This window comes from Malaya genurostris, chromosome 3, assembly GCF_030247185.1.
Source record: "Malaya genurostris strain Urasoe2022 chromosome 3, Malgen_1.1, whole genome shotgun sequence".
NCBI lineage: Eukaryota > Metazoa > Arthropoda > Insecta > Diptera > Culicidae > Malaya > Malaya genurostris.
The window spans coordinates 175,902,018-175,920,268 of record NC_080572.1 but is presented as its reverse complement, the minus strand read 5'-3'; the positions used below and the strand labels follow the sequence as shown (position 1 = coordinate 175,920,268).

General features: G+C 38.3%; 1 protein-coding gene across 7 annotated transcripts in view; it reads left to right on the top strand.

Annotated features, from left to right (window-relative positions):
• LOC131434739 (protein furry) overlaps window positions 1-18,251 on the top strand; it is a 433,830-nt gene that overhangs the window by 83,395 nt on the left and 332,184 nt on the right. For all 7 annotated transcript variants that reach the window (XM_058601810.1, XM_058601816.1, XM_058601814.1 and 4 more), the window contains 4 exons: window positions 5,168-6,682; window positions 6,997-7,077; window positions 16,978-17,297; window positions 17,387-17,569. In XM_058601810.1, the coding sequence (XP_058457793.1) occupies window positions 5,168-6,682; window positions 6,997-7,077; window positions 16,978-17,297; window positions 17,387-17,569 (2,099 nt within the window). The remainder of the gene's footprint in view (window positions 1-5,167; window positions 6,683-6,996; window positions 7,078-16,977; window positions 17,298-17,386; window positions 17,570-18,251) is intronic.

The following is an 18,251-nucleotide window of genomic DNA, read 5'->3' as shown; positions in this document are numbered from 1 at the left end:
AGGAGGAATACGAATCTTCTGTATCCTTTTCGACCTCGAGTTGGTTAACATTGGCCGGTCGAGACGGCGCTTCTCGTACTTGTCGATAGGCTGGATCATTAGCGTCGATGCGATAGGCGTAATACTCTAATCTTTTGAGATCTCGAACCGTTCGACATGCCAACTTAGAGCGATAGTGTGGGCGCATATTGTCCCAGACCACTTCGAATATTCGGTCTTGATCTAGTGGTCTCGTTAGCAATTTGTTCAGCCTTTCGATCTCCATTTTAAAAGCGAGGAATGTCTCATGGCGGAGCTGTTTCCGCTCATAATTTTTTTGCCGATTTCCCTGATCTTTGTTAGGGTTGCCATACATATATCGAATCCTTTCTTCGAAGTCCTCCCAATTAAGAAATTCATCGGAATAACACAGGTACCAGTCATACGCGGCTCCTCTAAGAATCGTGTGAATCCTTTGTAGCAGCACGTCCTTCGCGATGCGGTCCATTTTAGCTAATCGGCGAACTTTGTGCAAGAAGTCCTCTAAAGAGCTTTGTCGAGCATCTCCACTAAAAGTTAAATGCCACTTCTCCATTCGACGATCGGCATTTTGAATTTCCACATCGCTAACCCGTCGTTCTCTCCGCGACCGATGCCGATGATTTTCGTAGTGGAAGCTTTCTTCGTCATTAGAGCTGTCTTCAGAGTTGGGTTCCCCGGATCTTACTGTGCTCTGACCGACGTCATATCGCTGATCACTTTCTTCGTCGGATATTCGTCTTCTATCTGGAAGGAAACTGCGTCGTTGCCTAATATCATGTCCTTGGCCGCGGCTTCCTTTTAAATTATCGCTTTGGGTTGAGTTCCCCACGCCAGTGTTCCAAGACCGATCGTTCCATGGATGATTATTCTTGATGGGATTCATCGTCCCGGCATTTCTAGAGAACTCGTTCCACGAACGGTCCACCCGACCAGGATTCGTCACTCCAGTATTCCTAGAAACCTCATTCCTCGGCTGGTCATCCCGCCTACGGTCCTCTAACCGACTACCCGGATTGGTTCCGACCATGGATGAGCGCCACTGCATCCGGAAAAATGGTTTGTTATTCGAGCGGCTGTCGCTTGAGTCATCTCTTCTTTCTGGGTTCTGGGGAGACAAACATCTTCGCTCGGTTTTCGTTCGGTTGTTTTTACCTTCAGCAATTCTTTCTCGAGCTGGGTAATCCGGGCTAGTAGAGCCTTCTGCATCTCCGCTACCTCTTTTGGTACCTGGACAGATGTCTTCTTAATGGCTCCTTGACTTGCCCTAGATTCGTCCCATGCTGCGTTTCCGTTCACGGTTTCACTCGAATAATTCTGTCCTTTTGCTTCGTCAAGGTTACCTTCAGTTTCTACCACATTATTTTCATCCGACAAGGGACCTCTGGGAAAATCGACGGGCAGTTCTTTATTCTGTTTCTCCTCGGACCCCTTCCGACCTGTAGATTTATTCAAAATAGTCCGAATCTCATTGGCAAGTTCCCTACGCATTCGTTCCGATGTAAGATCGGGAGTTTTACATCTTGAAACCCTGAGCGCGTAGTGCTTTAGGCGAGAAACAATTCTATCATCTGAACCTTTCTCCAACTTCCCTTTCAGTGTCTGAACCCTTCCCGATATGTAATCGTATTCCTGATCGATCGTGTAAGGCGAAGGATAGTCACGATTCTCACGAGAATCTTCGTGAAACAAATTTCGTAGTAAACGATATTTAGCTTCGACATCACATTTTACTTCTTCTGTTTTCCCTCGAATTAACAATTCGTAGTCAACCTCCTCGTTAGTCAAATGATCTGCATGTGGAAACTTATTCATACTGACCAGTATTCTGCACTACCAATAACCAACGACGCAACAACTATTTCCACCAACCAATTCTTTAAACAAATTTACCAAATAAGTTTATTTCAATACTTTTACTAAATAAATTAAATATCAATCGTGATAGATGGATATACTATATATCTTATATACCCTTATAATCGATTCAATATACAAACTGTAATGAATGGAGCATTTTGAAAATAAATATAACACACTTCTGAAAATTTGAAAGCTTGTTCAATTTTCCCAACACACAAAATCCCTCAGTACTCACGAATATCTCTGTAATCTCATTTATATAATTTCTATAGTTTACCTCAAATTTTTCACGAAATCTCGAAATTAATTATTCTGTCAGGAATCATCTATATTTACTAGAAATATTCCTTCGATAGCATTCTCCATACAATACCCATATGTCCGAAAACCTGCAGTTGGGCGCAAATTTGTAGCCCACCCTTACCGATCCCTAAAAAGCATGCAGTTTAAAGCGCCACTTCCACTTGGGAAGACTGCATGCCGCGATGTGTTTGCCCGGATGAGACTCTCCTTAGGGCGAGTTCCCGAAGAAGGTCGACTCAAAGATAATTCAAGATCGGTCAAGATAGGCATACCAAGAATCAGTATCCAAAAGACGGGTAGATGACCCTATTATCAGCCAGCAGCAATCATCAATACCTAATCACCTTCCGAGAAATAGCGGTAAGAGATTTACCCGTACCCAAAGTCATCATCATGGGCAACGCAGCTACTCGCCCCCAGATGGCGTAAACCTCATCGAAGCTGAACTTATAGCACACGTTCAAATCCCACGAAGTGGAAGACGGCTAACAACGCAAACTTGACGAAGCGACACAAACGTACGAGAATGGACTAAATGATTTCCTAGCTACCTCGGTAATATAAACATATATCTTGGGAAAGCAAACAACATTTATTTAAGTGAAAATCAACGGGTTCTATTGCATATTATATAATTGGTTTCACGATTTCTATCTAGGCCTATCTACTATTCGTGTGCGTGCTTTCTCTCCCTACTCGTGCTCATTGACCATTTTTGTGCTTTACTACTATATGACGTCACTCCTTCTCTCTCGATACCATGTGCTTCGCACCCGGGTGACTAATCGTATGGGTTGTGTGTGGCGTTCAAAGATGGTGTCACAAAAACATGATGGCCGACACACAACCCTCAACTTATGGACGCGTCCCTATCACTCGTTTCGAAACGGGAATTATCTATATGCTCTCCAATACTTTGTTTAATTACGGTGCGGGTTCTTTGGACGCCGCCCTTCCAAATAAGGTAGAAAGAACGATACGACTCACCAATAGGTTCGGCTGCTGCTGCTGCTGGTGGATGCTGCGATCGATCGTTGTTCGGTTGACGATGACGTTTTTGGTCGATTGGGTGTGGGTGATCACATCACCACGCAGATTCGAGCCGACGGTTGATGGCTCTAGGATACGTCCAGCGGTCAGTTGACGGTCCGGCTTGCTTCCGGCGATGTAACGGAGGCCGGGTGTAGAGTTCGCCGCACGCGTGTGGTTCTGATTGTCCGCTTCTCCAGTCGTAGCTGTGCAAATAAAAGAGCGTGCCGTATGGCTATTGCGACGGGGTCATTAGCACATTCGTGAGGTCAATGGCATGAACATTTTGAGCACAATTACCTTCTTATTGTATTTGCACACGCTATTCTTGCACGCACTACCGACGCTATCGAAGCTATCTTTATAATCTATTCGAACGGGAGAGACAAACATTTAGACAAAATTCACGCACGCTTGCGTCACTATCTTACTTTTCACAACTTTGAACCGGACATCAACGCGAGCTTCCACTAGGTTTGGCGAACTGAGATGAAATAACTTACGTTGTGAATCCTCAGATTAGGGAAGGTAATCTCGTACGACTTAACCGGAAATACGTAATTTCCCGCTAATCTCTTCGGGCAACTTCGGAAACCAATGACCCCACTGACTGTTTCATTCTGTTAACCAAATCTTGGCGCCATCCCTCCCTTTCCATCCTACATCATTCGTGAAGAATCCTCGTGATTTTCGCCTTCAGGAGAGACACAACGGATTATTCTATTTACCCGATTTAAAGAGGGGAAGTTTATTAGAGCGTTGCGCAAGGCTAACGGTTAAGGTTATAACTTCGGGCGCAATCAATGACATGGGTCAACTAAAGACAACAAACTGATTGCTGAATACGATGGGAACGCTACAATATATCTCGGATGATTTTTCAGAAGGCAGGTGACAGTTTCTCTTTGTTTACTTGCTCTTTCGATTATTGTGATGTGATTTTCTTGCGTTTCACAATTTTGTTTGAAAGTCGAAAGTTTCGGGTCAGTTGAGTGATAAACGGGGAAACCGTCTGGTGATGGATAGAAGATTAATAAACTCCAATAAACCCTGTTATTACACTTGTTAATTCATTAATACAAATAAACTACATCGAATATTTTCTCACCATCTAATTATACAATAAATCAATTATATTCTTATTATATCGGACTATGATCACTGCTGCATACTCTCGACATCTTAGAGCTAAAGCAATGTGCCTTTTTAAATACATTGTTAAATAAAAAATATGATCACTGCTTGCTCGAAGACACTTCTTGCCTGCTATCCGATATGTAAATGCTCGTTTCTCTCGTTCAGCCGTGTTGTCAATCGTGTGATCTCCGCGGAAACACAGAGTTTTCGAATTTGGGAATTATACCAAATTTGCAAATTCCATAATTATAGAAAAATGTACTTGAGTATGATTACACATTTATTGCGAAAAATTGATAAAATTTTAGACGCGAGTAAAATGTTTAATTATTTACTCCCGATGTCGATATAGTAATTTTCATTCCAATGGAAATTAGACGTGAGTGAACTTTATCCAATGTGGCTCTATGATTTTTGTGATGATTTGGAATGGTCGTGACTAATAGGAACCTCTTTTCTGTCTTTCACACAATATGGTAGAAATTTTTTTTTTTGTTTTAATTATAGAGGCTTTAACATCTTAGGTCATTCGCCTCTTCGGACCAGAAAATCTTTCTGACCCTGTGTGCGGGGTTGGGAATCGAACCCAGGCGGGCTGCGTGAAAGGCATCGACTATCCCATCACGCTATACCCGTCCCCCAATATGGTAGAAATGTTTATATCACATTTCCATTCACATGCTCAGTCAGTACATGTTTTTTTTCTAGTCGTTTATGCGATTTTGATTTAGATAGTGTCATTTAATCCTAATTCATAACAATGAATTACGTGCTTCTGATTTATTTATATTTATTTATTTTTCTTCTTCATTTTCAGGCTGTTAAAAACGAGGTCAACGTACCATGCGTGAAGAATTTCGTCGACCTGCTGTACTCGCAAACACTGGACGCATGCACCAAGTCGAAACACAAGCTGGCACTGTTTCCATTAGTTACGTGCCTCTTGTGCGTGTCACAGAAATCATTTTTCCTCAGCAACTGGCACTGTTTCCTAGCCATGTGTCTGAGTAATCTGAAAAACAAGGATCCCAAAATGAGCCGGGTGGCGCTAGAGTCATTGTACCGTCTTCTGTGGGTTTACATGATACGAATAAAATGCGAATCAAACTCGGCGACCCATTCGCGACTACAAAGTATTGTCAATTCGTTATTTCCACGTGGTTCGAAAGCGGTTGTACCGAGGGACACACCGTTGAATATTTTTGTCAAGATTATTCAGTTCATAGCTCAGGAACGGCTAGATTTTGCTATGCGAGATATCGTTTTCGAGCTGCTGTGCGTGGGACGCCCTATCAAAATAATTATGACACCGGAAAGAATGAGTATTGGGCTACGCGCATTTCTGGTTGTGGCGGATTCATTGCAGCAAAAAGACGGTGAGCCACCAATGCCTAGAACTGTTGGGGTTTTGCCATCAGGAAATACGCTGCGCGTGAAGAAAACTTACTTGAATAAAATGTTGACTGAAGACACCGCTAAAAGTATTGGAATGTCAAATTACTTTCCACACGTGCGACGGGTTTTTGTAGATATCTTGCGAGCACTTGATATTCACTGCGGAAGACCTTTGATGATGACGATTAATCAGAATCTCAACAAAGAACCGGACGAGATGCTTACCGGCGAAAGAAAACCGCGCATTGATCTTTTTAGAACCTGTGTTGCTGCTGTGCCAAGAATAATACCAGACAATATGACTGGTCACGAGTTGGTTGATATGCTGTCTAGACTAACGATTCATATGGACGAGGAACTACGAGCGTTGGCTCACCAATCTCTGCAAACACTGGTAGTAGACTTTGCTGACTGGCGACAGGACGTGATTCAAGGATTTACTCAGTTCTTGGCAAGAGACGTTGTTGATACATTCCCTCATTTATTGGACAACGGACTAAGAATGCTTTTTGCCTTTCTGACAGTTTGGAAAAATGCTATCAGTAATAGTAGTACGAATAATAGCAACAGTAACACTCTGAACACAAAGGTTGGCTCGAATACGGCGGTAACACAACGGGTTGTGTTTCACCAGCAGCAACAGGACTCCGGCTTTTCCAAATCGCAACCACAACAAAATATGTCATCGTTAAATGCAGCCACAATTAATTCCAACTCAAGTGGGAGCTCCGGAATATCATCCATAACGCAAACCACCACAATTGCTGCAGGAGGTACTACGGAATCCACTGGGCATGGTTCGACGATTTCGGGGAGCAAAAAACATCACGAGCAACCGCTCGCTACGACCATGCACTTAGTGGAGGGTTTCGCGCTTGTGATGCTATGTAATTGTCGCCCCGCTCCGCGGAAATTTGCGGTGAACATTTTAAAGGAGGTAAGTTTGTACGTCTTTTTGTTTTAAGATGTAATAAGGCTGAAAATAATAACAACTATTGTAAACAGACGGTATTGGCACACTGTTTATAGCTGATCATATATTTTATACATGGACTAATTATCCGTGACATTATTTCGATTCCTTACTCTCTGTGTGCTATGTTACACTTGTATACCGTTTATTACGTGTAATCTTCAATACATGAACCGATATTGAAAGGATATGAAAAATAATTATTTAAATCAAACTGTATGTATTTCTTATTAATTTGCTATTTACTGTTATTTTCTTGCATGCATCGCTGGACTCAGGTGAAAATTTTAATGAAAGCACTTGGGATCGTAGAAACTGAACCACCGTTAATTGATGTAATTGATAAATGCTGTCCACAGGTAAGCATAAATAGTTATCCCATTATCTATAGGAAGATTGTTGGTTTATCTCTTTCTGGTCCCTTATTTATTTTAACTATTTGAATCCATTAATGCAGCTCATATCGGGAATGTTGACTCGTGCCGAATCTGAAAGCAGAAATCAACATCGAAAGCAATGTTGAATGAAACAATGTCATATGTTTGCTAGCATTTTTTGCAATCAAGTCGGGTTTAATCTCGCTTGTTTAGAAGCTTATCGCTTGATGATGTGTTTATGACAGTTTTACAATTAATCTTTATTTTCTTTTTAATGGAAAAATACATTGAATCAACTGTGGTTGTCAAGGAAATGATTGCCAATCGAGAAGGGGCTTCTGAAATGGTTTGTTTGGCATGTAAAAGTTAGTGATTCATAGTTATTGAAAATTATACGACGACTGCTTCCGATTCACCTCAGCTTGCAGTGGGTTGGATTTAACATACTACTTCTCCATCTGTTTTATCCAGTGTCTTTTTTTATCGAACATTAAACTAAACTGAAAGTCATAATCATCCAAGATTCCAATGAAAGGCAATTTGTGAAAAAAAAAATCACCGAATTCCCGATTGCCAGTTGCCCGATATTTGCAAAAAGTATCAGTGCTGGAATGGAAAAAAATTTTTGCGGGAAAAACTTTTTTCCCTTCAAAATTCAAAATATATGGAAGGTTATCTATGTTGCAAAGGTCCACATTACTTATTTCATTTTATATTTAGGCTTCGTCTTTCGACTCATGTTCCAAATTTTGTTTGCGTTCTAGACGTCAGAACAGATAGACGTTCCGGCGTAATCGTTTTAATCGTGGCACTCAAAGTAGAATGAACATTTACGATTCATATTGAACTGACACTGCACTGATAAGTCAAAGATGAAACGTAAACACGAAATGGAAAAGGTTATGTGCACCTTTGCATAAAACGGTCAGTAGTGACCAAAACCTCTGGATGCCTAAAAATTGATCTTTGAAATTCGAAGTCAAATTATAAAAAACACCATTGTTTACTTGAATGAAATTTTGTCTCATCATAGACAATTATGTTCCCCGCCAAGTTTTCTTATGTTGTAAGATTGACATTTTTGAGGAAAATAAATTTTACAAAAAAAAAACTTTTTCTTACCTAGCACTCATATTTTCGGCAATTATCGGGTAACTAGCAATAATGTATTCGGTGAAATTTTCTCACAAATTGCGTTTCATTGGAATGTTGGATAATTATGACTTTCAGTTTAGTATAGGTTTTGATAAAAAGACACTGGATAAAGAATTCAGTTTGAACAAGAATTTTTTTTGCAGAAAAAAATTTGTTCCTTAAAAGTGCCCCTGTCTTGCAATTTATATACGGTCAGTAGAGAATTCACCTCTTGGAACAAAATGTCATCCATATCAAACAAATTTTTTTTTGTGAATAAACTTTAAATTTTAAAGTCAATTTTTTCAGTGTAGGAGTCGATTAATAATTTTGTCAATATTTTTATTCGAAAACTAATTTCGTAGAAAGTTTTTCGCAGAATTTGGCATTATTCAATTATAGACATTTGAATATAATTGGTAAAAAAAAGTTTGGCTCTTTTCGAACGGCAGTCTAGATATATTTTGGAAAAACAAAGTATGCAAAGTGGTTTTTGTGACAAAGTCTTCATGTACAGAATGTTTCAATCTGAGAAGATGCTGCCAACTCCGAATACGATTTAGGGAAAATTTCATCATTTATAATTCCTTTCTCGTGCAATTTGAATTGCATTTTCTTCATAGAGGTAATTTTTCATACGAATTTCCAGATTGACACTTATTCGGTAACATTTCCAGAAGCGAACGTATCAACAATAACCTCCGGAATTGGAGGAACTTGATCAACCTAAGGAAAGCTTTAAACAAGTTTAAGAGGGTTGAAATCGGTTGAGCCATCTTTGAGAAAATTGAGTGGATAGAAAATTATAACGGATTTTCGGTTGCTTCGCATATTCCATTATAGCTCCGGAATCGAAAGCGTCAATCATTTAATCTTTTAACCTAATGAATAATTGCTCTCAACCATTCTAAGTTTGTTAAAATTGGTTTAGTCAAAATTAAGCGGATTGAAGAAAAATTCGATTTGTTACTTTTAATGATTATATGTGAACTTTAAGATAAATTGTTTTTGCCTTTCTCTATAGAAAGAATTGCTGGAGGTGCTCCGGATACCTCTGGTGTTACATACCATTCGACTCCAACCGATTTCAATAAGCTTAGGCCCGTTTGAAAGCTACTATTGTAAATCAAGTTTGAAGACAAATTGGCTGTCATCTGTTGACAGAAAAAAGTCGGCAATAAAAATGATTCGCTGACATAATAAAATGCATGTCACCACACAAGTGGAATATTTCTAAACAAGGGATGAGCAACCTGCGGCCCGCGCGTCACGTGCAGTCCGTTAATGACATGATTGTGGCCCCAAACATTTCTTGACATCTTTAGAAAATGTATATATTTTATTCGAATGCTTATTATGAATAATTTTCTATTAATTATTGATACATGTCACTTTATATGATTTAAATTTGTCCGCTGACTAAAAACTGTGGCATCTTTCTTTTTCTCTATTTCATAAAAGAGTCTAAATGTTCAACCATAATGAAATTCGCCACACGAAAATTTTTCAACTTCTTTGTATAGACGCCAAACAAAAACTAATAGTACGATATGGGTCAAAATTTGACAGAATGTGTATAAAAGTGTTGCCAATGTTGAGAGAATAAAAGTTTACCGATTGGACAAGGGCGGGAATTTTGAAATGAAAATTCCGGTTCTTTTTTGATCATAAGGTATATCGTTTGCATGTATTAGAGCTTCAATAATTTTTTAAAACAAAAAAAAAATAAGATGAATAAATAAGGGCCTAAATCCCTGTTGGACCCCGGAACTGACGTGAATAGGGCTCGATTTTTTACCTTTGAATTTTACGATTTATTGACGATTTGTTAGATAAGGTTCCAACCATTTGAGAAGACCTGACAAGATTTATAACTTCAACTTAATCAATACGATCGAATGGTTTGCTGAATTCTAATTTTTTATTTGACTAAACAGTTTGTCATTAACTATCGCTTCAAAGAGCTTCGTAATGCAGGAAAGAATAGCAATCATTCGATAGTTACATATGTTTGTTTTATTCCAATTTTTGCCTTTCTCATGAAGAAAGGTTATGCCATCACTGTGAAAACCGACTTTTGAACCGAGGCCCGGAGGGCCGAGTTTCATATACCAGTCGATTCAGTTCGTCGAGTACGCAAAATGTCTGTATGTGTGTGTATGTATGTAACATTTTTTAGCACTCACTTTTCTCGGAGATGGCTGAACCGATTTTCATGATTTTAGATTTAAATGAAAGGTCTTGTAACCCCACATGAAATTCCTGACATTTATTCGAGTCCGACTTCCGGTTCCGGAATTACAGGGTGATATGTGCAAAAAATATAAAAAATAAGTGCACTTACTGTTCTCAGAGACGGCTAAACCGATTCTCACAAACTTAGATTCAAATGAAAGGTACAATTAGCTTTCACAAAGTTTACAACAAAGGTACAATTAGCTTTTACAAAGGTACAATTAGCTTTTACAAAGGTACAATTAGTTTTTACAAAGGTACAATTAGCTTTTACAAAGTTGTTTTGATCCAACCTCCGGTTCCGGAGTTACAGTGTGATTAGTGAAAAAATTCATATTTCAAATCACTTCCTCACTTTTCACAGAGATGGCGTGATCGATTTCAACAAACTTAGATTCAAATAAAAGGTCTCATGGTCTCATACAAAACTTCCTAATTTCATCCGGATCCAACTTCCGGCTCCGGAATTATGGGGTGAAGTGTGTTAAAAATTGGTTACCGTCACTTGAAGCGGCGAAACAAAACACTAAAAAAATTCTTAACTTGCCTTGCAACTACTCCAATCGGCAGTTATTGTCAATAGACAACCACACAATCCGATTCCGACTATGCTGGTTCTCGGTTTCTGATTCTGGAAGCACCAGAAATAAAAAGTAAAATAATTTCTAAACTTGCCTCAAAACTATTCCATTCGGTAGTAATTGTCAGTAGACGGCTAAACATTAATTTGGCTTTCCTTGTCCTTGGGTTTTTGATGAATGACCGAAGATTGTAGCCATAGACTCAAAAATGAATAACAGCCACTTTTCTCGAACAAACTTCGATTATACCGGTTCCCAGATTCCGGTTTCGGAAGTACCTCCTTTCGTTTCCTCAGAGATGGCGTAACCGACCTGAGTACTGTTTCACTCTTCAGGTTATACTAGTTTATGGACAAACTTTTTTGTTTTTTAAGAATAAAAAAAAATATTTTGAAGAATACCACACATTTATATATGAGAATATGTGAGATATGAGAAAGGCATCATTACACTACTAGGTGGATTAAAACAGGTTTGAAGATTGGTATAAGGAAAGAGTTTTTGCACGTATCTGGGAAAATTCCAGACTGAAGTAAATGGTTAAAAAACCAGAACAAAGTGGTTGTAAAATCTAATGCTAATTTTTTCATAAATATGGGTTGAATCCCATCAGGTCCGGCACTTTTAGAGATATCCAATTTGTTTAGAACATCTATTATGTCTAGCACTTCGATCTTATTTACATTTATATCTTTAGCGAACTTTGAAAATAAGTTGAAATATTTACAATCACGATAATCTTCAGAAAACTTCGGGTAGATTTGTTGAAAAAATTAAGTGAAAAGATTACCAATTTCCTGTGAGTTATTATTAAAAATGTACTACTCGCTGAAACGAAAAATTTAACGTTGCCTACAATTTTTCACTTGTTGAAATAAAATATTTTTTTTCGGTTTTGCACTAAAATTTCCGGCTTTTTCCCGGTTTTTCCCGGTGTAATTAAATTACCCATAATTCTGCGAGGCATAATTTAAATCAGCAATCAGAACAGAAAAAAATTCAGCTTCTTCTTAAGCAAGGCTGATTAAAAGTTTATGGCGTTAAGATTTTAGTAAACATCACAGAAGGTAAAGTACCACAACTGAATGGAGTGTTCTACTTGTGGCAGCTCAATTTGCTTTCTACATGTCGAGTTACATGCCTGTACGAGACAGGCTTTTGAGATTCATTTGCATAAGACATGTTGGAATATAGTGTGTTATCACATATGGGGAATTATTATTAATTCAGGGTGGCTGGTGTTGTGGCTTTTCACTGGTTTAAGGAGCCGGTGTCTTATTTCTATATAAGAGATTATATTGATTATTTTTAGCAGAATACACAGTTTTGTGAGGATTTGTTTCTACGGTTGACATGAGTTACTTTATATCAGTTCAGTTAAATTTGATTCTATTCAATCGAAACCGAATATTGCTGTAGTAAACTTTACACTCAGCGTTCGCTGATGTACCGAATGCGCTGGATTCAGTTCGTCTTTCGTTTTTCTTTCAATCAGAACTTAATTTAACCATTGTCAGTTGATCTATTGAAATATCAAATATCTCTTTCATGAGAGCTAAAATATCAATTATAGAATGAACATAAAATTGTTGATTTGTTTTTACGTTTCGTCTTTGACTCATCAGTGCGTTAGCAGTTTATGATGAACAGACTTAAAGTACTGAAATGCAATGTTTAACCTGATGTCTCGAACGAAACGAGTTTCGGTCTGCTGGCCGTACAGATCATAGTAATTTGAGAAGTCTCAAATAATCCACTAATTTTTGCTAAGTGCACATAACGAATTTATTTTAATAGTATAATTTTGATTGGTTTTTACGTTAATTCAATTTTAATTTTCAATACTTTGAAACACAATACAATTCATTTGAATAAGTCGTAAATTTTTCATTTACACTTGCTGATGATTTCATGCAAATGTTGGCTCCATTTGAAATGGCCTATGCACAAGGTCCAATTTTGGCACACTCTCTCCAACATATTGGCCGGTATTTCACGAATAATACCTCCGGCCCATAATCCACACCAAACAGTGACTTTTTTAGGATGCATTGGTAGCTCTTGCAATGCTTCTGGCTGGTCTTCACTCCAGATGCGGCTTGTTGACGTATTCATTCAACTAGAAATGAGCTTCGTCGCTGAACACAATTTTTGGATAAAAAAGTGGATCTTCTTCCAATTTGGCCAGCGCCCATTCATGATTAAATTATATACCAAACGATGATCTATGATTGAATTATAGACCAAATTGAACAAGTTTAACAAAGACACAAGACACGATCCACGCGTGATCAGTCAGAATCAGCTTTGCTAAAAAGATACCAGTAAAAATATCATCCTTTATAAAGTTCACTTCATTATCTTTCGTAAAACAATCAGTTCAGGAGATTTTCAAAAAAAAACTCAGTGACTGAAAAAATCACTTCCGAGATTTTCCACAAAACTCTGAACCACAAAGTAAACAAGTAATCACAAGATAATCGAAAGGTTTGTTCCTTTTTTGAGCAACCATATCTCAGGAATAGCTCGATATTTTTTACATGCAGTTTACACTGTAGAAGTCTCTAATAAAAACCTGTTTTAAATCACCTAGCGGTGTAATGATGCTTTTCTCATTTCTCAATTTTCTCCTGCATATTACAGCAGAAATTCCCCGAAATAGTATAATTTGAAAAAGTTCAGAGAAATTGTTTTGAATATTTCTGTTGCATAATACTACTACATTGATACACTACATTTGAATTTAAGTTAGTGAAAATCTATTCAATCATATGTGAGAAAGTGAAGTGAGCTCCATTTTATCATTTATGATTATTATTGTCGGTACCTCCGGAACCGAAAGCTGGATACCGGCATAGTGACATTTGGCTCATTCAACCATCCACTAATATGAACTACAATCTTATTTACGATTCTCTATGACGGTTTGAATTTTGGAAAAAAAGTACCGGTAATCGGATTTGGATAAAATTGAGCAAATCATTTATGGGACTATCAATGGTTTATTTGGTTACAGAGTCTCATGATCTGCAAACTAGCGAAAATCACTAGCCAATAAAAAGTGGTAGCTTATGAACAAAGTATTCCTGAAATTGATGTTTTCATACTGAGCACCCTATCTCCGGAACAAGGGGTTTGATCCGAATGGAAATTGGGATATTCTCATGGCATCTTAAGAACTTCCATCTCCGAGAAAAGTGAGTGACTTTTCACTCACACTAATTTCACATTTTTGGTGCATTATTTTCACATATTTGGTGCATATCACCCTGTAATTCCGGAACCGGAAGTTAGATCCAAATGAAATTTAGGAACTTTGTATGGAACCATAAGACCTTTCATTTGAATCTAAGTTTGTGGAAATCGGTTAAGCCATTTCGAGAAAGGTGAGTGATAATGTTTGTCACACACACACACACACACACACACACACACACACACACACACACACACACACACACACACACACACACACACACATACATTTGTTCAGCTCGTCGAGCTGAGTCGAATGGTATATGGCATTCGGCCCTCTGCCTCGGTTCAAAAGTCGGTTTTTGCAGTGATTGTATAACCTTTTTATATGAGAAAGGCAAAAATAATAACTAGAGTAACGGCTCCCTATTGCATATGTGCTCCTATTTCCATATCATCTCTTCAACTCATAACTGAACATGAATCATATCTTTCAACGTACCTGAACAAAACTTTGAAATGTTTTAAAATATTTAGTTAAGTTTTTTCCCATTTTCCCATTAAAAAAATGGGTTTAAACCCTTCACCCTTCACCCCCTTTTTTTAGCATTTAAAAATATATTCGCTTTCCAATTTTTGCAACATTTTCGTCTCAAGTTTCGCAGTTCGTCATGTTTTTTAATATTTACTAATTTATATTTTTGGTATCCGTGGCTCGTTTGGTTATATTATTAATATTTATATTTCAATATAACTGTTTCGGCTTCGAATATCAGTAGAAAGTGCGCGTTAAATACTAATGAAATAATCGATATGGTAAATCTAGTAGCACTGGTGTCATTCCGATATATCAGTTATTTTTTCAAAAAGAACGAATCTTACGAAAATGAACGAATCGATGTTCTCATTCCTACGAATAAATGCTTCAAAATCCTACAATTTTGACAAAAAATTCGGATTCTGCGAAAATCTCAATCAAGTAATACAAAGAACTATGAAGAACGAAACTGTCATTCCATTTGTTTAAGTTTCGCCCTCCGTGCTACATGCCAACAAACAGGGCGATACTTCAATTGCTGAACTGGTGAAACTATTTATTTTCGTTATTTTCCGGTTTCCGTTTCATTTTACTAGTGGAAATAGTAAATGAGACGATAAAATTATTCGCAGATTAAAGCTTGCTTCATTTAGTATTGGAATAAACTTTTGCTTATATTGTGGCGCTCTTGTTGGACGGATTTGGAAGTTCTTGGCGCCCACGTGTCGAGAATTTTGTCAGCTTCACGTATGATTTTTGACATTCCGCAAATCGACTGTACTTTGTAAACAATCAACATGGAAGCCGAAAGAAGGGAAAAAATTGTGCACAGCTATTTGGAAAATTCATTGTGGTCTGCATCTAGGTTAGCTAAACAGCTGAAATTGCCCAGAAATATCGTATGGCGCGTTATCAAACGGTATAAGGAAACATTGACGACGATTCGGAAGCCTCAAGCCAATCGTCGGAGTGGAACTGTCGACCGGAAACTGCGTGGTAAGATTTTGAAGACGATTAAGAGGAATTCTAATCTGTCGGACCGTGATTTGGCCAGAAAATTCGATGCTGCCCGTAGTACCGTGAGGAAAACTTGACTCCGGGAAGGAATCAAGTCGTATCGAGCTAGCAAACAGCCTAATCGGACCATGAAGCAGAATAGTGTGGTCAATATTCGTACTCGGAAACTATATGGTGCTGAGCCAAATTTAAATTTATAATTTGGCAGGGCATTTGCAGCTGTGGCAAAAAAGCGAAAGTTTTCGTTAAAAAATAAGACAATGACATCGGAACTATTCCAAAAAGAGTGTCTCCAAAAACGAATTTTGCCGTTAATTCGATCCCACAACCATCCCGTAATGTTTTGGCCAGATTTGGCAAGCTGTCATTACTGCAAAGTCGTTCAAGAATGGTATGCAGAGAAAGGGGTCCAGTTTGTTCCGAAAAACCTTAACCCACCCAACTGCCCCCAGTTCCGCCCTATTGAGAAATACTGGGCAATCATGAAGAGGAGGCTCAAGACAAAGGAAAAGGTTGTCAAAGACATCAATCAGATGACGACCTGGTGAAATCAGATAGCTAAAACGATGAACGATGAAGGTGTGCGCCACCTAATGAGCCGTGTTACAGGAAAAAATCCAGAATTCCTTCGAAACCGTGACGAATAATTTTTTCCTTATTTTTTCTTAAAAGTATGAAGAAAACGCTACATTTGTATGAAAAAAGATCTTGAATTCCATCAGTTCATCGACTTATCAAAAATTGATCTGAGCATATATGATCATTTCTAGATAGGAATTGAAACCATAGTCGAAAACTCGTCGTCGAAGTTTGAAGTCGAAACCTTCGAAAAATCAGCTCATATGTCAAATTAATGCTGTTAAATTTGTGTGTTTTGTCGGTTGTGTATCAATTTTTTTCATATTTTCAAAAGGGCCAATCTAAATTAATCTTAAAGATAAATGCAATACTCCATGAAATTATTCTTTTATCAATTTCTTGCTTCAATGTAAATTTACGAAACAATTTTCACTGAGCACTTATGGACTTCAGTTTCAATAGGTTTCCCTTCTGGCGGATAAGCTTTCTCATTTTTGGCATTTTTCATTTCATTTTCTGATGTTTGATTCACACCCTGCGAGATTTTAAAAACAACCTTTGTAAATATTTTGTATTTGTTTGCCTTCTCGTCAATTTCAACAGGTCCTGGAAAGGTGTTTGCACATGTTACCGCAGGCGGACCGGACCGCCATGCTGAATGCGAACCTCATCGATCTGCAGTGGATAGTGGACCGTAATAGTGGCGTGTGGACAGTGGGCAACATTGAGGACTCGGCGAAAGCATCAACTTTGACCCTGTGCCATTCACAATCGACCGGCCAAGCATATGATCCGTGGAGTGTGTGCTTGTTTGGTTTCATGGAACGTCAACACGTCCTTCAGTACTGCCCGTCTGCGGTAGCCCAGGCGTGGCCTATTTGCTACCAACGGGTGACTAGTTTATTCAATGTGATTGATCCCACGTAAGTTGATTGATATTTCAAACGAGTGGGAAGATTTGTTTGCCAACCTGACTTGTTTTCGCTTTCGATTTTGCCTTTTCCATGCACAGGCCTGTTAGTGATAATCGTGCGTCCTTGCTTCGAAGTTCAGCGCCTCCCAAGAAACCCCCTTCGGAAGCCCAGCGTGATTCATTGGCACACCTGTGGAAGAACCAAGTGGCACTAGCGATGCGACTCGTACCACAAATGCCGAGTGTAGCCGTCCGTTGTGCCTCACCGGATCTAAGCCTGAGGTAAGTGTCTTAACCGAGCGTTTCCGCGAAAATCAGTTAAATGGGGCTATCGTATCACTACGTGTTTATTTGTGTGTGTGTGTGTGTTTTTAATTGTGCCCCCACATGAGTTATATTTGTGTTTAGGTCTTTAGGGATAACAAAAAAGACACATCAGCCGCATGGGGTACAGTTTGCCTATTGGTTATTTAATCATTTTCTTATTTCACTCATTTTTTTTACATAAAACATGTTAATCGTTTCTATCATGTTGCATTATCTGTCATATATCCATCATTTATAGCACATGTTGTAAAGTCTTATTGTCTTGTCTTGTTGATGAAATCTATCTGGTTATCTAGGATAGTGTGATTTTATTTGTATATAAGTTTTAGATGATATACCGAGGTCGCAAAATGTGCATTTTTCAATATGTCGTTTTTTGGAATCGTTGTAGATATTCTCAGTATAAGCCCTTTTGTACGTACTTTTTACGGAAGCGGTATCGGTTGTGCATGCCTAAATCGAAGAGTTGGCGTTTTGAGCCATAGACCCTCAATCTTGGTGCTTAATGTAAATAGTTGCACATTTAATTGGATGGAAACGTACTCTAAAGAATAATTGATTCATGCAGGTCAAAACAGTAACACAGTAGAACAATCGGAAGAGGCTGTAGTTATGATCATGGCCGTATATGCACGGC